The sequence below is a fragment of the Callorhinus ursinus genome, unplaced genomic scaffold, assembly GCF_003265705.2.
Source record: "Callorhinus ursinus isolate GAN/ISIS: 27379988/994484 unplaced genomic scaffold, GSC_fseal_2.0 scaffold4, whole genome shotgun sequence".
In the NCBI taxonomy this organism is placed as follows: Eukaryota; Metazoa; Chordata; class Mammalia; order Carnivora; family Otariidae; genus Callorhinus; species Callorhinus ursinus.
Window position 1 is genome coordinate 321,033 of NW_027397066.1, and position 17,268 is coordinate 338,300.

Genomic DNA, 17,268 nt, shown 5'->3' on the forward strand with positions numbered 1-17,268 from the left:
CAGACGTTCCCGGGGCAAGAAGCTGTCGTCCCGGAGCCGGGACAGACGTTCCCGGGGCAAGAGTGACGTGGGAGGGCCTGAGGGAGCGGTGTGTCCCGGAGCCGGGGCAGACGTTCCCGGGGCAAGAAGCTGTCGTCCCGGAGCCGGGGCAGACGTTCCCGGGGCAAGAAGCTGTCGTCCCGGAGCCGGGACAGACGTTCCCGGGGCAAGAAGCTGTCGTCCCGGAGCCGGGACAGACGTTCCCGGCGGAGCCGAGGCAGACGTTCCCGGGGCAAGAGTGACGTGGGAGGGCCCGAGGGAGCGGTGTGTCCCGGAGCCGAGGCAGACGTTCCCGGGGTAAGAAGCTGTCGTCCCGGAGCCGGGACAGACGTTCCCGGGGCAAGAAGCTGTCGTCCCGGAGCCGAGGCAGACGTTCCCGGCGGAGCCGAGGCAGACGTTCCCGGGGCAAGCGTGACGTGGGACAGAGGGACGCGACGGCCTCGGGTTCAGCGGCAGTGAGGTTCTCGCGCGGCCTTGCGACAGCAGCTTCACTGGGGCGGAGGGGCGGAGGAAGAGGAGAGGAGCGGAGAGCTGGAGGTGAGCCGCGGCGGGCCGTGAAGAAGGAAGCGCGGGAGCCGGGAGACGGCGGGTGGTTGGGGTGCTTTAAGGTGGGGGGTTTTGAGCGGCTTGGAGCTGATGGGAGGGAGCTAGTGGGGCGAGAAAGTTCGCCCGCACAGGAGAGAGAGGAGAAACGAATGACGCGCCCTGGAAGAGCGGGGGGAGGCGTGCGGAGCGTCAGGGGAGTGATAACCACTTGGGGTAAGACACACGCTTTCCGGAGCAGAGGGAGGGAGGGAAGCCGGCTTGTAGTTGCAGGTGAGCTGCTGCGTTCACTGGAGTGAACACGAAGGAATTCTCGGATGGCTTCTGTTTTCACCGTGAATGAGGGAAACAAGACATCTACTGAAAGCAAGAAGGGGGACAAGAAAGCTGAGGCTTAAGCAACGTGGGAAAGATACGTAATAGTCGTGGGAAACCTCGTGCATGACTCACTAGAAAGCATGGCGGGGTTTCAGCATTCCTTTGAATTTGGAATTTATTCTCACACGATCTAGGATCAGGTAGAGTTTTCAATAGCGTACTCACTTTGGAGACCAGAGTTTACGCAGACTTTTTGTTTCATAAGTATTTACGGAGCACCTTCATATCCTGGCACCGCACGGACCGTGTTAAGTCAGTCTGTATCTCCACGCTTCTCTCCTGAACTCTTAGACCTTCGCTGTTAGATACCTCGTGTTGTGTATACGTGTTTACGACTGAACTTATGGTCTTCATCTGCAAGCCTCTGTAGGCTTCACAGCAAAGAATACGGCCATTTCGTAAGATTGAAGCAGTACATTCATCAAAAAGTTGTAACAGTTTTAAACAGTTGTGCACCTAATAATAAAGCTTTAAAATACATGAAGCAAAACCAAAATTTTTTTTAATCAAAACCGAATTGTAAGTTGGTGTTGTAGATTGTAGTTGGAGGTTTCAGTACCCTTTTCACAATATATGATAGAACAAATACTGAGAAAATCACCAAGAATATAGCTGAATGATACCATCAGCCAGCTTGACCTAATGGAAATTTATGGAACACTTTACACAATACCAGCAAAATACACATTTTCAAGTGTATTTACCATTTACCAAGATGGGTCATATTCTGGGCTACAAAACAAAGATGTTCTCTGACCTCAATGTGATTAAGTTAGAAAATCAGTAATAGATATCTGGAAAATCTAAATATTTGGAAACTGAATGACTCACTTCTAAATTACCCATGGGTCAAAGGAGAAATCAGAAGGAAAATTAGAATTTTGAAGTGAGAAAATAAACATGTGACATTTTAAAATTTGTGGAATGTAGCCAAAACTATACTAGAAGATCTCAAACCAATAATTTCAGCCATTCATCTTAAGAAACAAAAACAAGAGCAAATGAAATCCAAAGTGAGTACAAAAAGGGAAATAGTGTCAGAATGGGAACCAATGAAATAAAACAAAAACAGAAAAATCAGTGACAACAAAAGCTGATTCTTTGAGAAGATCAATAAAATAGAGAAATCCCTGACCATATTGAACCGGAAAAAAAAAAAAAGACAGATTAACAATATGAATAAGAGTAATGATGTCGGTGCTAAAGGGATAATCAGAACATGAACACCTTTATGCCAACAAATTCAGCAGTTTAGACTAAAGGAACAAATTCCTTGGAAGCCACTACCATGGCTCGCTCGCTCACTCAAGAAAAAAATAGATAACTTGAATAGCTTCATATCTATTAAAGCATTGAATTTACAGTTAAAAACTAGAAATATTACTAATTCTGCATAAACTTAAAATTGAAGAAAGGACGTGTTAACCAGCCCAGCCCATTCTATAAGGACAGCATTATTCTGACACTGAAATTTGACAAAGACATTACAAGAAAAGAAAAAGATTAATATCTCTTGTGGACCTAGATACAAAAATTCTTTTAAAACATTTTTTTAGCAAGTTGAATCCAACACTGCGAAGCATAGTACAACATGACCAAGTGAGGTTTGTCCCAGGAATGCAAAGTTAGCTTAGCATTTGAAGATTGATCAATGTAATTTACACTATTAACAGAGTGAAAAAGAAAACCAAATGGATCATCTTACTAGACACAGAAAAAAACATGAGAAAACCCAACATCTATTCCTAATTAAAAAAAAAAAAAAAACCTGCCAGCAAACTAGGAATGAAATGAAACTTCACCAGCATATTAAGGGCATTTGTGGTGCTCCTGAGTGGCTCAGTTGGTTGAGCATCTGACTCTTGATTTCAGTTCAGGTCATGATGTCAGGGTCATGAGGTTGGGCCACATCTGGCTCTGCAAGGAGCATGGAGCCTGCTTGAGATTCTCTCCCTCTCCCTTTGCCCCTCCCCTCCATGTGTATGTGCATTTTCTCTCTCTCCCTCTCAAATAAAATAGGGCGTTTATGAAAAGCCTATAGCTGACATACAGAATAACAAAAGACTGGATCAGTAACAAGCCAAAGTTGTCAGGTCTTACCACTCCTGTTCATCATTGTATAAGAAATTCTAGCCAGTGTAATGAGGCAAGTAAAAAAAAAAAAAAAAAAGCTTCCAGATTGAAAATAACAAGATGACATAATTGTTGAGGACATAATGAAGATGACATAATCTTATGAAGATGACATAATTGTTTATATTACTTTCCCAGTCTTGGTACTGTTGACATTTGGGGCCAGGTAATTCCTTGTTGAAGTGAAGGGGTGGCATTGTCTAGTACGTTGTTGGACATTTAGCAGCACCCTTACCTCTATCCCCTAGATACCATTAACATATGTCACTTGCCACAACCAGAAGTGTCTCCAGACCTTGCCAAATGTCCCTTGAGGGACATTAGCACCCTCAGTTGACACGGCTCTATGTAAAAAAAAACAAATGGGATCTACAGAAAGAGCTACTAGGACTAGTAAGTGAATTTAGCAAAATTGTAGGGTACGAGATCAATATGCAAAAGATAAGTCCCATTATTTCTGGATAACCAGCAAGATAGTGGAAGTTGAAATGAGGGGAAAATGCCATTTACAACAGCATCAAAAAATATTAAATGCTTGGGATAAATTTGGAAAAAGATGTGCAAGATTTAGACACTGAAAACTAAAAAACATGGCTGGGAGAAATTAAAGACCTTAATAAACAGAGAACACACCATATTCATAAATTGGGGAGATTGGGTCAGAGTGATTCTTCTCAAACTGATCTATAGATTCAGTGCAATTCCTGGCAAAACCCCAGCAGCCTTTTTGTAAAAATTGACACACTGATTAATTTGGAACTGCAGAGGAGGTAGAATACTCCAAACAAGTTTGAACAAGGACAAGTTATATGACTTACATTGTATAACTTCCGGGCTCATTATAAAGCCACAGTAATCAAGGTAGTATGGTGCTGATTGAAGGTACATAAGTAAATCAGTGCATCAGAATAGTCAGAAATTGGCTTACAAGTACACATAAGGTCAGTTGTTTTTTGACAAAGGAATAAAAGTAATTGAAGAAAAGAGTCTTTTCAAAAAGTGTTGCTGGAAAAATTGGATATCCATATGTTTAAAAATGTTAATCGATATCTTGCATTATATACAAAAATTAACTCAAAGCATAAATCTAAATGTGAGACCTGAAACCATAAAACTTATTTTAAAAAAGTGAGGTATTTTGGTATGACACTAAAGCACATCAGTGAAAGAAACAGTTAACCTGGATTTAATCAAAATTAAAAACTTCAAAATATATTGTTGAAGATATCCAATAGGTGAACAGACAAACTGTGGTATATCTACAAAATGGATTATTATTCAGCAGTGAAAAGAAATGAGCTGTCAAGCCATGGAAAGACATGGAAGAGCCTTAAATGCATATTGCTAAGTGAAAGAAGTCAGAAAAGGCCACATACTGTATGATTCCAATTACATGACATTCTGGAAAAAGAGAAACTATGGGGACAGTCAAAAGACGAATGGTTGCCAGGGGTTTCTGGGGGAGGGAGGGATAAGAAGGGGGAGCACAGGATTTTTAAGGCAGTTAAACTTCTGGATGATAGTGTAATGGTGGATACAAGTCATATATTTGTCAAAACCTGTAGAACGCTAATGTGAACTATGGACTTTTAGTTAGTGATAGATCAGTACGGCTCATCAGTTGCACCAGCTGTACCACACTAATGTGATGTTAATAATGGGAAACTGGAGGGGCGCCTGGGCGGCTCAGTCGGTTGAGCATCTGCCTTCAGCTCAGGTCGTGATCCCGGGGCCCTGGGATCGAGCCCCGCATCGGGCTCCCTGCTTCTCCCTCTCCCACTCCCCCTGCTTGTGTTCCCTCGCTCGCTGTGTCTCTGTCAAATAAATAAATAAAATCCTAAAAAAAGGAAACTGGAGGGGGAGTGGTGAAAAGGTATATGGGAAGTCTACTTTCTGCTCAGTTTCTTTGCAACCCTAAAACTGCTCAAAAAAATAACCCATGAGGGGTGCCTGCGTGGCTCAGTCAGTAGAGCCTGCAATTCTTGATCTCAGGGTTGTGAGTTCAAGCCCCACATTGGTTGTGGGGGGCTACTAAAAATACATAAATTTATTTTAAAATGGCCTATGAATTTAAAATACATATATATAAATATATGCAAATATGTATGTGTGAATATACTGTCAGGAGAATGAAAAGACAGCCCAGAATAGAGAAAGTATTTGCAAATCACATAATGGACTTGTATCCAAAATATATGTTTTACTTTGTGTGTGTGTGTGTGTGTGTGTATCTACACAGAACACACATATATAGAGGATATATAAAGAAAAGTGCATCATCTCTGCATAATCTTTGCAGTAATTTACAAACTCCTGAACAGGCAGGCACACAAGATTCTTTGATTTAGTCCCCGCTTACTTTAGGGGCACCTCCTAGCTTGAACCTTGTGCTCTAGCCTTATCGCACTCCTTGCACTTCGCTGCACACCAAGCAGGCACACACACAGCCAATCCCTTTTTGTCTGTTTCTCACGGCATTGTTTGAGGATTAAGAGACATTACAAATGAAGTACTTGGAACGGTGCTTGGCACATAGTTACTGCTTGACAAAGTCACTTATTCTTGTTGTCACCTTGTCGTAAATATTTCCAGACTCAGCTCTGGCACGTCCCATTCTTGGAGCTTTCCCAGACTCAGTTCCCCTACGCGCCCTAATGTGTGTCGGCTAAGATTATCCTATTCACGTTTGCCTCTAATGCCGAGCACAGTGCGTAATGCCCTGCGGGGTCATAAGCTTTCAGTTACCTCCCCTCTTTTATATGAAATTTCAGCTTTTCCTTATTCCCATCAGGATTTTGAAATTCTTTAGTCTCTTTAAACAAAAAAAATTATCCCTCAACTCCATGTTCCTCTACTTAGTCTTGTATTTATTTCATTACTCAGTATTGTATTTTTTTTATTACCATGAGTCTTAAAAACATGATGAAAGTAACATGTAACTAACATGTTTTGAACCTATATGCTGGGTACTGGTTTTTGGTTTTTTTTAACCCTGGTAAAATACACAATAAAATTTACCATCTTAACCAGTTTTAAATGTGCAGTTCAGTGACATTAAGTACATTCACACTTATGTGCAGCCATCACCACCATCCATTCATAGAGCTCTTCATCTTGCCAAACGGAAGCTCTATTCCTATTAAACAGTAACTCTTCCTCCTGCCCCACCTGGCCCCTGGCAACCACCATTCTGCTTTGTGACTCTGACTACTCTAGAGACCTTGCATAAGTGGGATCATACAGTATTTATGCTTTTGTGACTGGCTTATTTCACTTAGCTAGCATAATGTCCTCAAGACTCATCCGTATTGTAACGTGAGAATTTCTTTTCATTTTTAAGGCTGAACGATATGTTGTAGGTATGTATATACCACATTTTGTTTAGGTATTCATCCATAGACACACACTTAGGTTGCTTCCACCTTTTGGTCATTGCAAATAATATTGCTGTGAACACTGGTGTACAAATATATCTTCAAGTCTCTGCTTTTAATTCTTTTGAATATATACTTAGAAGTGGAATTATTGGATCCTATGGTAATTCTGTGTTAATTTTTGGAGGAACCATACTGTTTTCCATAGCAGCTGCACCATTTTACATTCCTACCAAAAGTGTGCAAGGGTTCCAATTTCTCCACAACCTCCCAACACTTGTTATTTTTCATTATTTTTATTATAGCCATCCTGGAGGATGGTTACCTCTTGACTTTGATTTACTTTTCTCTAATGTAACCTAATGATGTTGTCCACCTTTTTATGTGCTTGTTGGCTAATAATATATCTTCTTTGAAGAAATGTATATTCACATCCTTTGGCTATTTTTTGAATTGTGTTGTTTTTTTTCTACTGTTGAACTGTAAGGGTTCTTTACATATTTTGGATACTAAACTTTTCTCAGATATATGATATGCAAATATTTTCTCCCATTCTGTGATCATCTTTTCAATTTTGTAATAGTGTCCTTTGAGGCAGAAAATTCAAATTTTGATGAACCCCAATTTCTATTTTTGTTGTGCTTTTGATGTCATATTTAAGAGTCCTTTGCCAAATGCAAGGCCATGAAGATTTTCTCCCAGTGTTTTAGCTCTTACATTTAGGTCTTTGATCCATTTTTAATTAATTTTTGTATGTGGTATGAGGTAGGATCCAAATTCATTCTTTTACATGTGGATATCCAGTTGTCTCAGCACCATTTGTGGAAGACTGTTCTTTCCCCATCGAGTGGTTTTGGCAGCCTTAGCAAAAACTAGTTGACCATAAAAGTAGTGGTTTATTTCTGAACTCTTAAGTTCTCCTCTATTGATCTGTATACCCTATGCTGCACTATCTTGGTTACCATAGCTTTGTGGTAAGTTTTAAAATTGAGAAGTGAGAGTCGTCCAGCTTTATTCTTCTTCTTCAAGATTGTTTTGGGTGTTCCATAAATAGTCCAAGGTTCCTTAAATTTCCACGTGAATTTTAGGGTCATCTTGTTAATTCTGATTAGAAGGCAGTTGGGATTTTGGTAGGGATGGCATTCAGTCTGTACATCAATTTGGGAAGTATTGCCATTTTAACAATATTAAGTCTTCCAGTCCATGGATATCTTTCCATTTACTTAAGTCTTCTTTAATCTCTTTCAACAATGTTTTGCACTTCCTTTGCTAATTTGTTACTATTTTTGATGCTACTATAAGTGTAATTGTTTTCATAAGTTTTTTTCTCAGATTGGTTTTTTTGCTAGTGTATACAAATGCAGTTGATTTTTATATATTGATCTTGCTTCCTGCAACCTTACTGAACTCATTTATTAGATGTAATAGTTTTCTTGTGTTGATTCCTTAGGATTGTCTTTGTGTAAAATCACATCCCCTGCAAATAGAGATAGTTTTACTTCTTCCTTTCCAGTATATATGCCTTATATTTCATTTTCTTGCCCGAGTGCCTTGGCTAGAACCTTGACAGTATAGTGTTAAATAGTGTTGTCCCTGATCTGGGGCAGGGGTGGGGAGGTTGTTCACCATTGAGTATGATGTTAGCTGTGAGGTTTTTGTAGATGCCATCTATCAGATTGACAGAATTGACTTCCATTCCTAATTTGTTGACTGTTTTTATCATGAAGAGGTATTGGATTTTGTCAGATGCTTTTTCTGCATCTGTTGAGATGATTGTGTAGTTTTTGTCTTTTGGTCCTTTGATGTGGTGTATTACAGTCACTAATTTTTTATTTTAAACCAACCTTGCATTCTTGGAATAAATCCCACTTGGTCATGGTGTATAGTCCTTTTTATACATTGGTGGATTCCATTTGTTAACATTTTGTTGAGGATTTTTGTGTCTATATTCAGTATTCACTGATTATTTAAAAACAATATTTAAGAAAATTTAAACATAAAAAAATCTAAAAAACAATATAACAGATATATGTTTCCTAATTTAGCCAGTGCCTAAAAATCACATGTAACTTTTTGTCTTATTTTTTTGGCATGAATTTTTGCACCCTCCTTGCTCACCCCCCCCTTCTACTCCCTCCTCTCTCCTGAGAAGTAAAGTGTTAAGAGTTCAGTGCTGGCCATGATGGAGTAAGCCACCTACAGGCTTTCTCTCCTGCTGATGACAGGTAAAAACTCGGGATAAAATATTAAAAACAATGCAAAGCCAATAGATTGGGAAGGGTATTCGAAACTTGGAGCAGTGACCACGTAACTATGAGTTTTCCACTTTTTAACATCTTTTTCCCATTTGACCTTTGACCATGGGCCAGCTATCCACTATGGGGCTGTGCTGTGAGAATTGCTGCACATACAGCAAAAACTCTGAGAAACCCCTTTCTGCCTAGAGGAACTGTGGAAAGGGGCCCCTGTAAGCAGAAGCATGTGAGGGAAAGGCAAAAGAACTAGAATACTCAGAACAGTTTTGGGGAAAAAGAAGAACAAAGTTGGAGGGCTCACTCTATCAGATATCAAGACTTACTATGAAGCTGTAGTCAAGACTGATATTGGCAGAGGGATAGGTACATAATAGTCAACTGGACAGAATAGACGCTCCCAAGGTAGACCTACATAGATATGGCCATTAACTTTTGACCAAAGTGCAAAGGCAGTTCAGTGGAGAAAAGATAAGTCTTTTCAACAAGTGGTATTGGAATAATCAAACATCCACCTGCAAAAAAGGGAAGCTCAAATATACCTTGCACGTTATATTAAAAATTATGTAATAGTAATAAATAATTTATAAAAATTATAAAATACATAAAAATCTATCGTACACTGAAAGTAAAACCAAAAATTTAGAACTTGTGGAAGAAAACAGGAAATCTTTGTCATCTTGAGTTAAGCAAAGCATTGTTAGATATGACACCGAAAGAATGATCCATGAAAGAAAAGTGAGGGGCGCCTGGGTGGCTCAGTCAGTGAAGCGTCTGCCTTCAGCTCAGGTCATGATGTCAGGGTCCTGGGATCGAGTGCCGTGTCAGCCTTCTTGCTTAGCAGGGCGTCTGCTTCTCCCTCTGCTGTTCCCCTGCTTGTGCTCTTTCTTTCTCTCTGACAAATAAATAAATAAAATCTTTAAAAAAAAAAAAAGAAAAGTTGAGCTAGACTGCATCAAAATTTAAAACTTCTGTGCTCCTACAATGGTAAGAGAATGAAAGACAATTCACAGATTGCAAGCAAGTATTTGTAAATTACATACCTGAAAAAGGGCTTTTAACCAGAATATATAAAGAACTCTCAAAACTCAACAATACAGATAACTCCCTCAAAGATAAAAGATTCTAACAGACACTTTGCCACAAAAGGTGCACAGATAAAAGGCACATGAAAATACCCGATTATCGGTAGGGAAATGCCACACAAGATACACTACACATCTATTAGCACAGCTAAAATTAAAAGTTAACTTTTTAAAAAATCCTACCAAACTTAATTGCTGGAGAGTATGAGGAGCAATTGCAATTTTCACACACTGCCAGTAGGAGTACAAAATGGCACAACTCCTTGGATGAGTACTTTGGCAGTTTCTTATAAAGTGAAACATGCATTTACCCAGCAGGTGCATTCTGAGGTATTTACCCAAGAGAAATAAAAACATGTTTACACAAATACTTGTGTGCAAATAGTTATAGTGGCTTTATTTATAATCACCCAGAACTAGAAACAACCCACGTTTTCCAGCTAGTGAATGGATGAACAAAGGGGTCCACCCATTACAGTAGAATTAACTACACAGCAGTAAAAAATATATTATTGATACTCCCAAAACATGGGTGAATCTCAGGCACATCATGCTGATTGAAAGAAGCCAGACTCGGAAGGTTCCATGGGGTATGAGTCCATTTATGGGACAGTCTGGAAAGGGCAAACTGATGGTAACAGAAAACATGAGTGGTGTCCAGGATTTGGGGTGGAGGAAGGCTTGACCACCGAGGGCGTGCTGGGGGACAGAACTGCATTGTGACTTTCGTCATGGTTACACACCTGTGTGCATTTGTCAAATATAGACCTGTACACCAGAAGGGGGTGATCTTTATGTAAGCTTTAGGAAGTGAACAAAGTGAGAAATAAATTCTAGAAACATCAGAAAGCTAAAGCCCCATTCTCACCCCAGCTCCCACCCCTCCTTGCCGAGGTCATGGCAGTGCTGTCATGAAATTGGTGAGTGCCAGCCCTGCTTGCTCTCGTTCTTACTGTGCATGTTTGTATAATCACGCTGTGTTCTAAACGTTTATATAAATGGTACAATAGTACGTGTATTGTTTTTGCAGCATGATTTATTTCTCTCAATATTGTGTTTCTGAGTTTGATACATGCCTAGATCTATTTCATTTATCTTCACTTCCTGTCTCCGTCGCTCGGCCGCCATCACAAAACCCCGCGGACCGGGCCTTCAACGACAGACCGTTGTTTCTCACGGTTCTGGAGGCTGAAGTCTGAGATCGAGGTGGCGGCCTGCAGACGGCCACCTTCTCGCGGTGTCCTTGCCCGGAGGCCAGCGACCTCTCCCCTCTCCTCCTCTTCTGTGAGGACACGGATCCCATCTCGGGGATCCCTCACCTCACCCCCGCCTGAGGGCCCCCCTCCTGATGCCATCCCGCGGGGTGTAAGGGCTTCCACGGAGGAGTTTGGGGGACACATTCAGTTCTTAGCACATTTAAACAACTCATTTAGTGTTTAATAATAGAGCGTTTTTGACATTTATTAAAATAAACTACACCAGTGCCTGTCCTGTGCGTCTCTGTTCCCTTGTCCACACGCCTGAGGCTACACCCAGAAATGGAGTTCCCACCTTGTACAAGGGATGTGCACACCACACTTGACTAAAAATTTTTGTCTTCATATGAGTGTAGCGTCCTTTACATTCCCACGACCTCATCACTCTTGACAGGCTTTTGTAGACCTTAGTGGTACCTCATTGTTGTCACTTACATTTCCCTAGTTGCTAATGAAGCTGAATATCTTACATGCTTGTTCTCAATTTGTTTTTCTTGTCCAGAAATTGCCAGTAAGCCTCTCCTTTATCTGTTTCTGGAGGCGGGGCTCGTTTTTGTTTTGTCTTGTCCTTGCGACGGGCTGGCACTCTGTTTTAGTCCAAGCCTCTGGGACTTGGTCCTATAGAATATCCCACATTAGGCTACAGCCGTACCACCCTGAACACGCCCAGTTTCGTCTGGTCTCGGAAGCCAAGCACAGTCGGGCCTAGTTAGTACCTGGATGCAAGAATATCCCACATTTAGGATGAAAGTGTCTAACAGTGCAGTGGTCTGGTGTTGGGGTCATCAGTTTCAGGCTGGTGACACAGCGTGTAGAGTGCCTACCATGTGTCTATGTGCCTTCTCTCGTTTCTCCCATTTCTAGAGGGGAGGCAGGCACTGAGCGTGGCTCCTAGATGACAGTGCTCAGCAGTGAAGTGGTGCTCTTCCTGCAGGCTGGAAATACAGGGGCCTCCTGGGAGAGGACTGGTGGCAGAGTGGGTCCTTCCAACCACCCCCAAGCCCCCGTCGGGAAGGGCATCCTGCTCTCAGGCACCAGCCCACCCTGTGTCGCAGCAGAAGGCAGCAGGGGTAGGCCCCGGCGGCACTCTGGCCTGCTCAGACCTGTGCTTCTTCCCAGGCCCCACCATGTCCGAGCCCCAGAGCCCAGAACCGGCCCTCATTATACAGGGAGACTCCCCCACGGGCACGAGGGATGAGGACGCTGCTGACGGGATCCAGCACTCACACCGCATGCTCAGCTTCAGTGACGCGCTCCTGTCCATCATTGCCACTGTGATGGTCCGTGTGGGGCCCCACCCAGAGCCCCTCTCACAGCAGGACCCCTGGCCACCCCCTCCTAAGACGGTCTTCTGGTAGAGCTTGGCCCAGTGCAGACCCTGCCCTGTCTCAGCAGTGTCCTGGGGTCTCCCGGCCACTCAGGCAGCTGGGTGGGTGGGGGGAGCAGTCCAGCACTGGCCCAAGTCCCTGACACCATGGCATCCAAGGAGTGGTCTGTGCACAGCCCAAGAAATGTCCCTTGGTTCTTTTTGTGTCTTTGCTCGTAGATCCTGCCTGTGACCCACACGGAGATCTCCCCAGAACAGGTACTTGGGGACCACAGTCTGCAGCATCCAGGGTGAGGGTGAGGGTGCAGGAGACTCAGTCCATAAGCTCAATTCTAGGCTCCACCCAAGGTGTGCCTGGCTGGGAGGGCTGGGGCGAGGTCGTCTTCTGCTCCCTTGGCCACCCTGGTCGGCCCCAGTCCTGGCCTGCAAATGGGGTCAGTGCCCTCAAAGTGAGCCTTGAGGGTGGGCTGAGAATAGAAGGTGCAGTAGCCCGTCTGGTCGTGGGCCTGGAAACCTGCTCCTTGCTCCCCCGGAGTGTCTGTCACGGTAGATGGTGACTACTGGGCCAGGGGCCTCCTCAGTGCACAGGGGCACGTGGGTTTTATCATAGAAGTGAGTGGGAAACGGCTTTCTAAAGCAGAGTTTCCATTTGTATTAAGAGAATACTTCTGTTTTATAAGTTAAGTGGTGACACACAGCACCTCAAAAGCTGGACACGATTTCAGAAGACTCTTGAAAGTCCCCGGGCATGCCTGTGTGAGCGTGCCTCGCTCAGCCCCTCAGTGTGAACGGGGGCGTGGTTGGGGCAGGGAGGAGTGAGGGTAGGAGGTGCTGGGGCTGCTGGGCCCGCCAGCTGCCGTCTGGGCTCCAGGCCCAGCCTAGCACGCTTAGCCTGGATGCTGTTGGGAATCACAGGAGCTGCTTAGACATTGTCTTTTGCATCTCTGGAAGAGTGACTGGTACCTCTGGTAGGGTTTTGAAGAGAATTAAGTAGAAATGCAGGTCTAGCCTGGTAGCAGCAGCGGCCAGGTGGAGGGCCTGGTGCTACTCTGCTCCCTAGCTGCCCTCTTCAAAGGCGACCTGCTACCCACTGGGGCCCTGGTGCTCACCTAGCTGTGCTTGCCCCAGAACCTTCTCTGGGGAGGGCCTGGGCCTGGGCCGGGTCAGAGACCTCAATGCCGCCAATTTCAGAATGGGGTGTGGATGAGGGGCGCCTGGGGGCTCAGTCGGTTGGACGTCTGACTCTTGGTTTTGGCTCAGGTCCTGACTCACGGATGGTGAGATCAAGCCCCGCGTCGGGCTCTGCGCCCAGTGGGGGAGTCTGCTAGAGATTCTCTCCCTCTGCCCTTCCCATCCTGCGTGTGCTCGCTCTCTAAAAAAATAAAATCTTTAAAAAAAAAAGAGATTGGGGTGTGGATGTGTGACGAGATGCCAGGTGGCACAGGAAGGTGTATGCAGTAAACCTCACTTCCCTGCAGTTGGGGTCATCTTTTTGGAGAGCAGTACTTGTCGCTGTGAAATCTCTGTGTGTGTTAGCTGGTTCGTGGAGAAGCTCTGAGCCAGAAAGTTGTGCGGCGGTCTGGGGGCGCCCACAGAGAGGACAGTGCTGGAAGGTGTCAGCTAGCAGGCACTCCTCCCGACTTGAAGGGAAAGACCAGTCAAGGCCAAGAAAACCTAGCTAATTCAGAAACTCTGAGTCCTCAGTGAAGTACTGGGATATTGGGTGAGACGCCCAGTTGCAGGTAAAGAACCAGAGAAAAGAGTAGAGCGATTAGTTTTCCACTTGGAGTTTTTGCTGATAAAGGCCAAGCTTTGTGTCCAGCTCATTTCCATTTTCCCCATCATGCTTGCAAGTCACTTCCCACCTGGGGGAGGTGCCTCCACGACCTCCCCAGGCTTCATAGCTATGTCAGATTGGGATACCTGGCAGCTCGGTTGGCTCTCTGCTCTGGACAAAGAGTCTCTGCCTCAAGAGCTGTCATTTCAGGGGGAAGCTCCACGCGGGATCCCCCAATAGGCACCTGTGGGATGTGGGGCATGGGTGGTGTGGAGCAAGGGGAGGGGGCTGGGAGGCTACCCCGAAGAGGGGCCTCTTCTCAGCAGGGAGGGGCTGGGGTAGAGGCCGATCCAAGGACCCTTCACAGGCCCTGCATGGGGCCGCCCTCTGGCTGCCGCAAAGTCAAGTCTCTGATGCTGACGCTCTTCTGTTCTGCCAGTTTGACAAAAGTATACAGAAACTTCTAGCAACCAGAATTGCTGTTTATCTGATGACGTTTCTCATCGTGACTGTGGCCTGGGCAGCACACACAAGGTACGGAGTCAGGCTGGGGGCTTTTTCCAGACCGAGATCCACTTCTTTGTGGCTCCCTGGATGCGTGTGCCCCGTGGCTACAGGCCTCCGCTTGCTTGCCTCCACATGACACAGCGTCTCCCGCTCCCACGGGCACACACGCTGGGCCTCGACCCAGCACGGGGCAGGGCAAGGGCAGGACTGCAAGCAGACTGCCCTATGCGTCCCCGTGGCGCTGCACCATGCATGCACACTCCCTCTGCCCGGTCCCGGGACTCCAGCGAGGAGGAAGAGGCTGTGCCATGCACCCTCCCAAGGCAGAGCCTTCTTTTCGGGAGGAAAGGTTCCTGGGGATCTGCCAGGGCTGCAGGGGACCCCTGACCCCCAGGTGGGGCAGGAGGGCTCTCAGGAAGAGCATTGGGGTGGGATGTGGGCACGGTTGCCCTCCATTATCGGTCTGCCCTTGCAGAGGAAACACTTCTGGTTGGGGAGTGCCGGGCGAACAGGGAGACTTGGAGCCCTTCAGACGTGGGCGCTCGCGTTGACAGTGTCTTAACATTTTACGTTACAAACTTGTTTTCAGCAAGTTGACCGTTTCTGGCGGGGACAGGCGGCCCTTCGTAAGGGCTTAGGGAAGGGCATTTCCCTTCCACCTCGATTATCCACGGAGCGTGAGAAGCTACAACCACCCTCTGTCTGGTTTTGCTGGCGGCCGTGCAGGCAGCCGATGTGGCTAAGCTCCTGTCGCTCCGGCAGCATGCACAGGGCCACACAGAGCCTCACGTGTGCGCTGGGTCATCGATGGCCACCCTTGGCCACAGTGCCCAGAGCGGCACAGATCCGCCCGGGGCCCTCACAGCTGTGCGCGTCCCCCCAGGCTCCATGGGTCGCCAGTGGGGCTGCCGTCCCGAGGGGATGCAGCCCTGAGTATTGGCCCCCTTGGGCCCCTTTAGGCCCCTGGCTGGATGCAGTCACCCCAGGTAGGGGCTACTGAGGCCCACTGAGCCCTGCCCAGGGAAGGTCTTGTCCTCAGAGGGTCAGAGCCCTGCGGGGTCTCCACGGAGGAGCTGGGCGAGTTCCTCAGTTGCTTGTGGTCCCTGGCCTTGTGTTTAGTTTTCTGTCACTCCTTCCTGCCTCCATATCAAACCATCTCTCTGTTCAGTGGGGTGTTTCAGCAGGTTTAGTGAATGGCATCCCTGGAAGGACTTGCTTTTTTTTTTTTTTTTTTTTTTTTTAGGATTTTATGTATTTATTTGTCAGAGAGAGAGGGCACAAGTAGAGGGAATGGCAGGCAGAGGGAGAAGCACACTCCCTGCTGAGCAGGGAGCCCAACGCGGGACTCGATCCCAGCATCCTGGGACTGTGCCCTGAGCCAAAGGCAGATGCTTAACAACTAAGCCACCCCGGTGTCCAGGACTTCCTTTTTTAAAAGTGGTCTTTGGACACGAGACCTGAAGAACAAGTTCCCTGGAGGTTTGAACTCCTCCTTCTCAGGTTTCCAGTCTCCCAGAGAACTTGGGTCGCCTCCCAAGGGCATGTCCTCCCTCTGCAGCTCCCTCCGTGGCTTCTGCATACCCACCCCGGCTCTGTTGGAAACCATGCACCCCAAGTTACAAGAGTCCGTGAAAATGTGAGCAGTGCAGTTTCTAGGGACTTAGGGTATCCTGTTTATATTTTCAGTGTCTTCCAAAGTTTGTACAGTAGGTAGAATTTTAAATTTGGTTAAAAATGACATATTTGAGGTGCCTGGGTGGCTCAGTCCGTTAAGCATCAGGCTCTTGATTTTGGCTCAGGTCATGATCTCAGGGTCGTGAGATCGAGCCCTGTGTCGGGCTCCACACTGGGCTTATAGCCTACTTAAGATTCTTTCTCTCCCTCTGCCCCTGCCCCTCCCCCTTCTGCCAAAATGACATCTTTTATTGACATTTTAATCAGCAAATGCTGAAGCATGTGTATGATGCAGTTAGAGTCTCTTTATTGACAGCACATCTTTCTGATTTTCTTACACGGTTTAGACTGTTCCAGGTTGTTGGGAAAATAGACGACACGCTTGCCTTGCTCAACCTGGTGAGTCGTCCTTTCATTTCTTGAGAAACGAGTATGTTTGTAGGCCCATCCTCTGAAGAGGGCAAGCAGGGGCTCGGCCTTTCTGGCACCTCTGGTGTACGGAGCCTGGAACCCACCACCCACTCCCGGGCTCCTCCCACGTCCTCCCCCGGGGGCACCCCTGACAAGATGAGCCCCCTCCCCTCCTTGCTGGGCGGGCGAGGGTGTGAGCTTCCTTGGGCTCTAGGAGGTAGACAGTGACATGCCTCTGGGGTGGGGCACTGCCAGAGGTCACCCTCGGCAGCAGGGCCTGGAGCCACCTGCCTGCCTTCCCCTCCTTCCCTTCCTCCTCCTTTCTAGGCCTGCATGATGACCATCACCTTCCTACCATTCACCGTGAGTACCTGCACTTCCCTCCCCGGGGCCAGCCTGCCCTCCCCTGGGCAAGAGGACTCAAGATCCAGGATGCTTCCTCAGAAACTCTCAGACCAGCTGGGTGATCCAGGCCCCAAGCACAGAGTTACATTCACAGCTGCTTTGAGGGT

The 17,268-nt window shown here is 46.1% G+C and overlaps 1 protein-coding gene across 3 annotated transcripts in view; it reads left to right on the top strand.

Moving 5' to 3' along the window:
* Window positions 1–17,268, top strand: part of TMEM175 (transmembrane protein 175) — a 26,631-nt gene that overhangs the window by 1,354 nt on the left and 8,009 nt on the right. For all 3 annotated transcript variants that reach the window (XM_025887060.2, XM_073891290.1, XM_073891291.1), the window contains exons 2-6: window positions 12,179–12,340; window positions 12,607–12,645; window positions 14,604–14,698; window positions 16,693–16,744; window positions 17,084–17,119. In XM_025887060.2, the coding sequence (XP_025742845.1) occupies window positions 12,188–12,340; window positions 12,607–12,645; window positions 14,604–14,698; window positions 16,693–16,744; window positions 17,084–17,119 (375 nt within the window). In that variant the 5' untranslated portion in view covers window positions 12,179–12,187. The remainder of the gene's footprint in view (window positions 1–12,178; window positions 12,341–12,606; window positions 12,646–14,603; window positions 14,699–16,692; window positions 16,745–17,083; window positions 17,120–17,268) is intronic.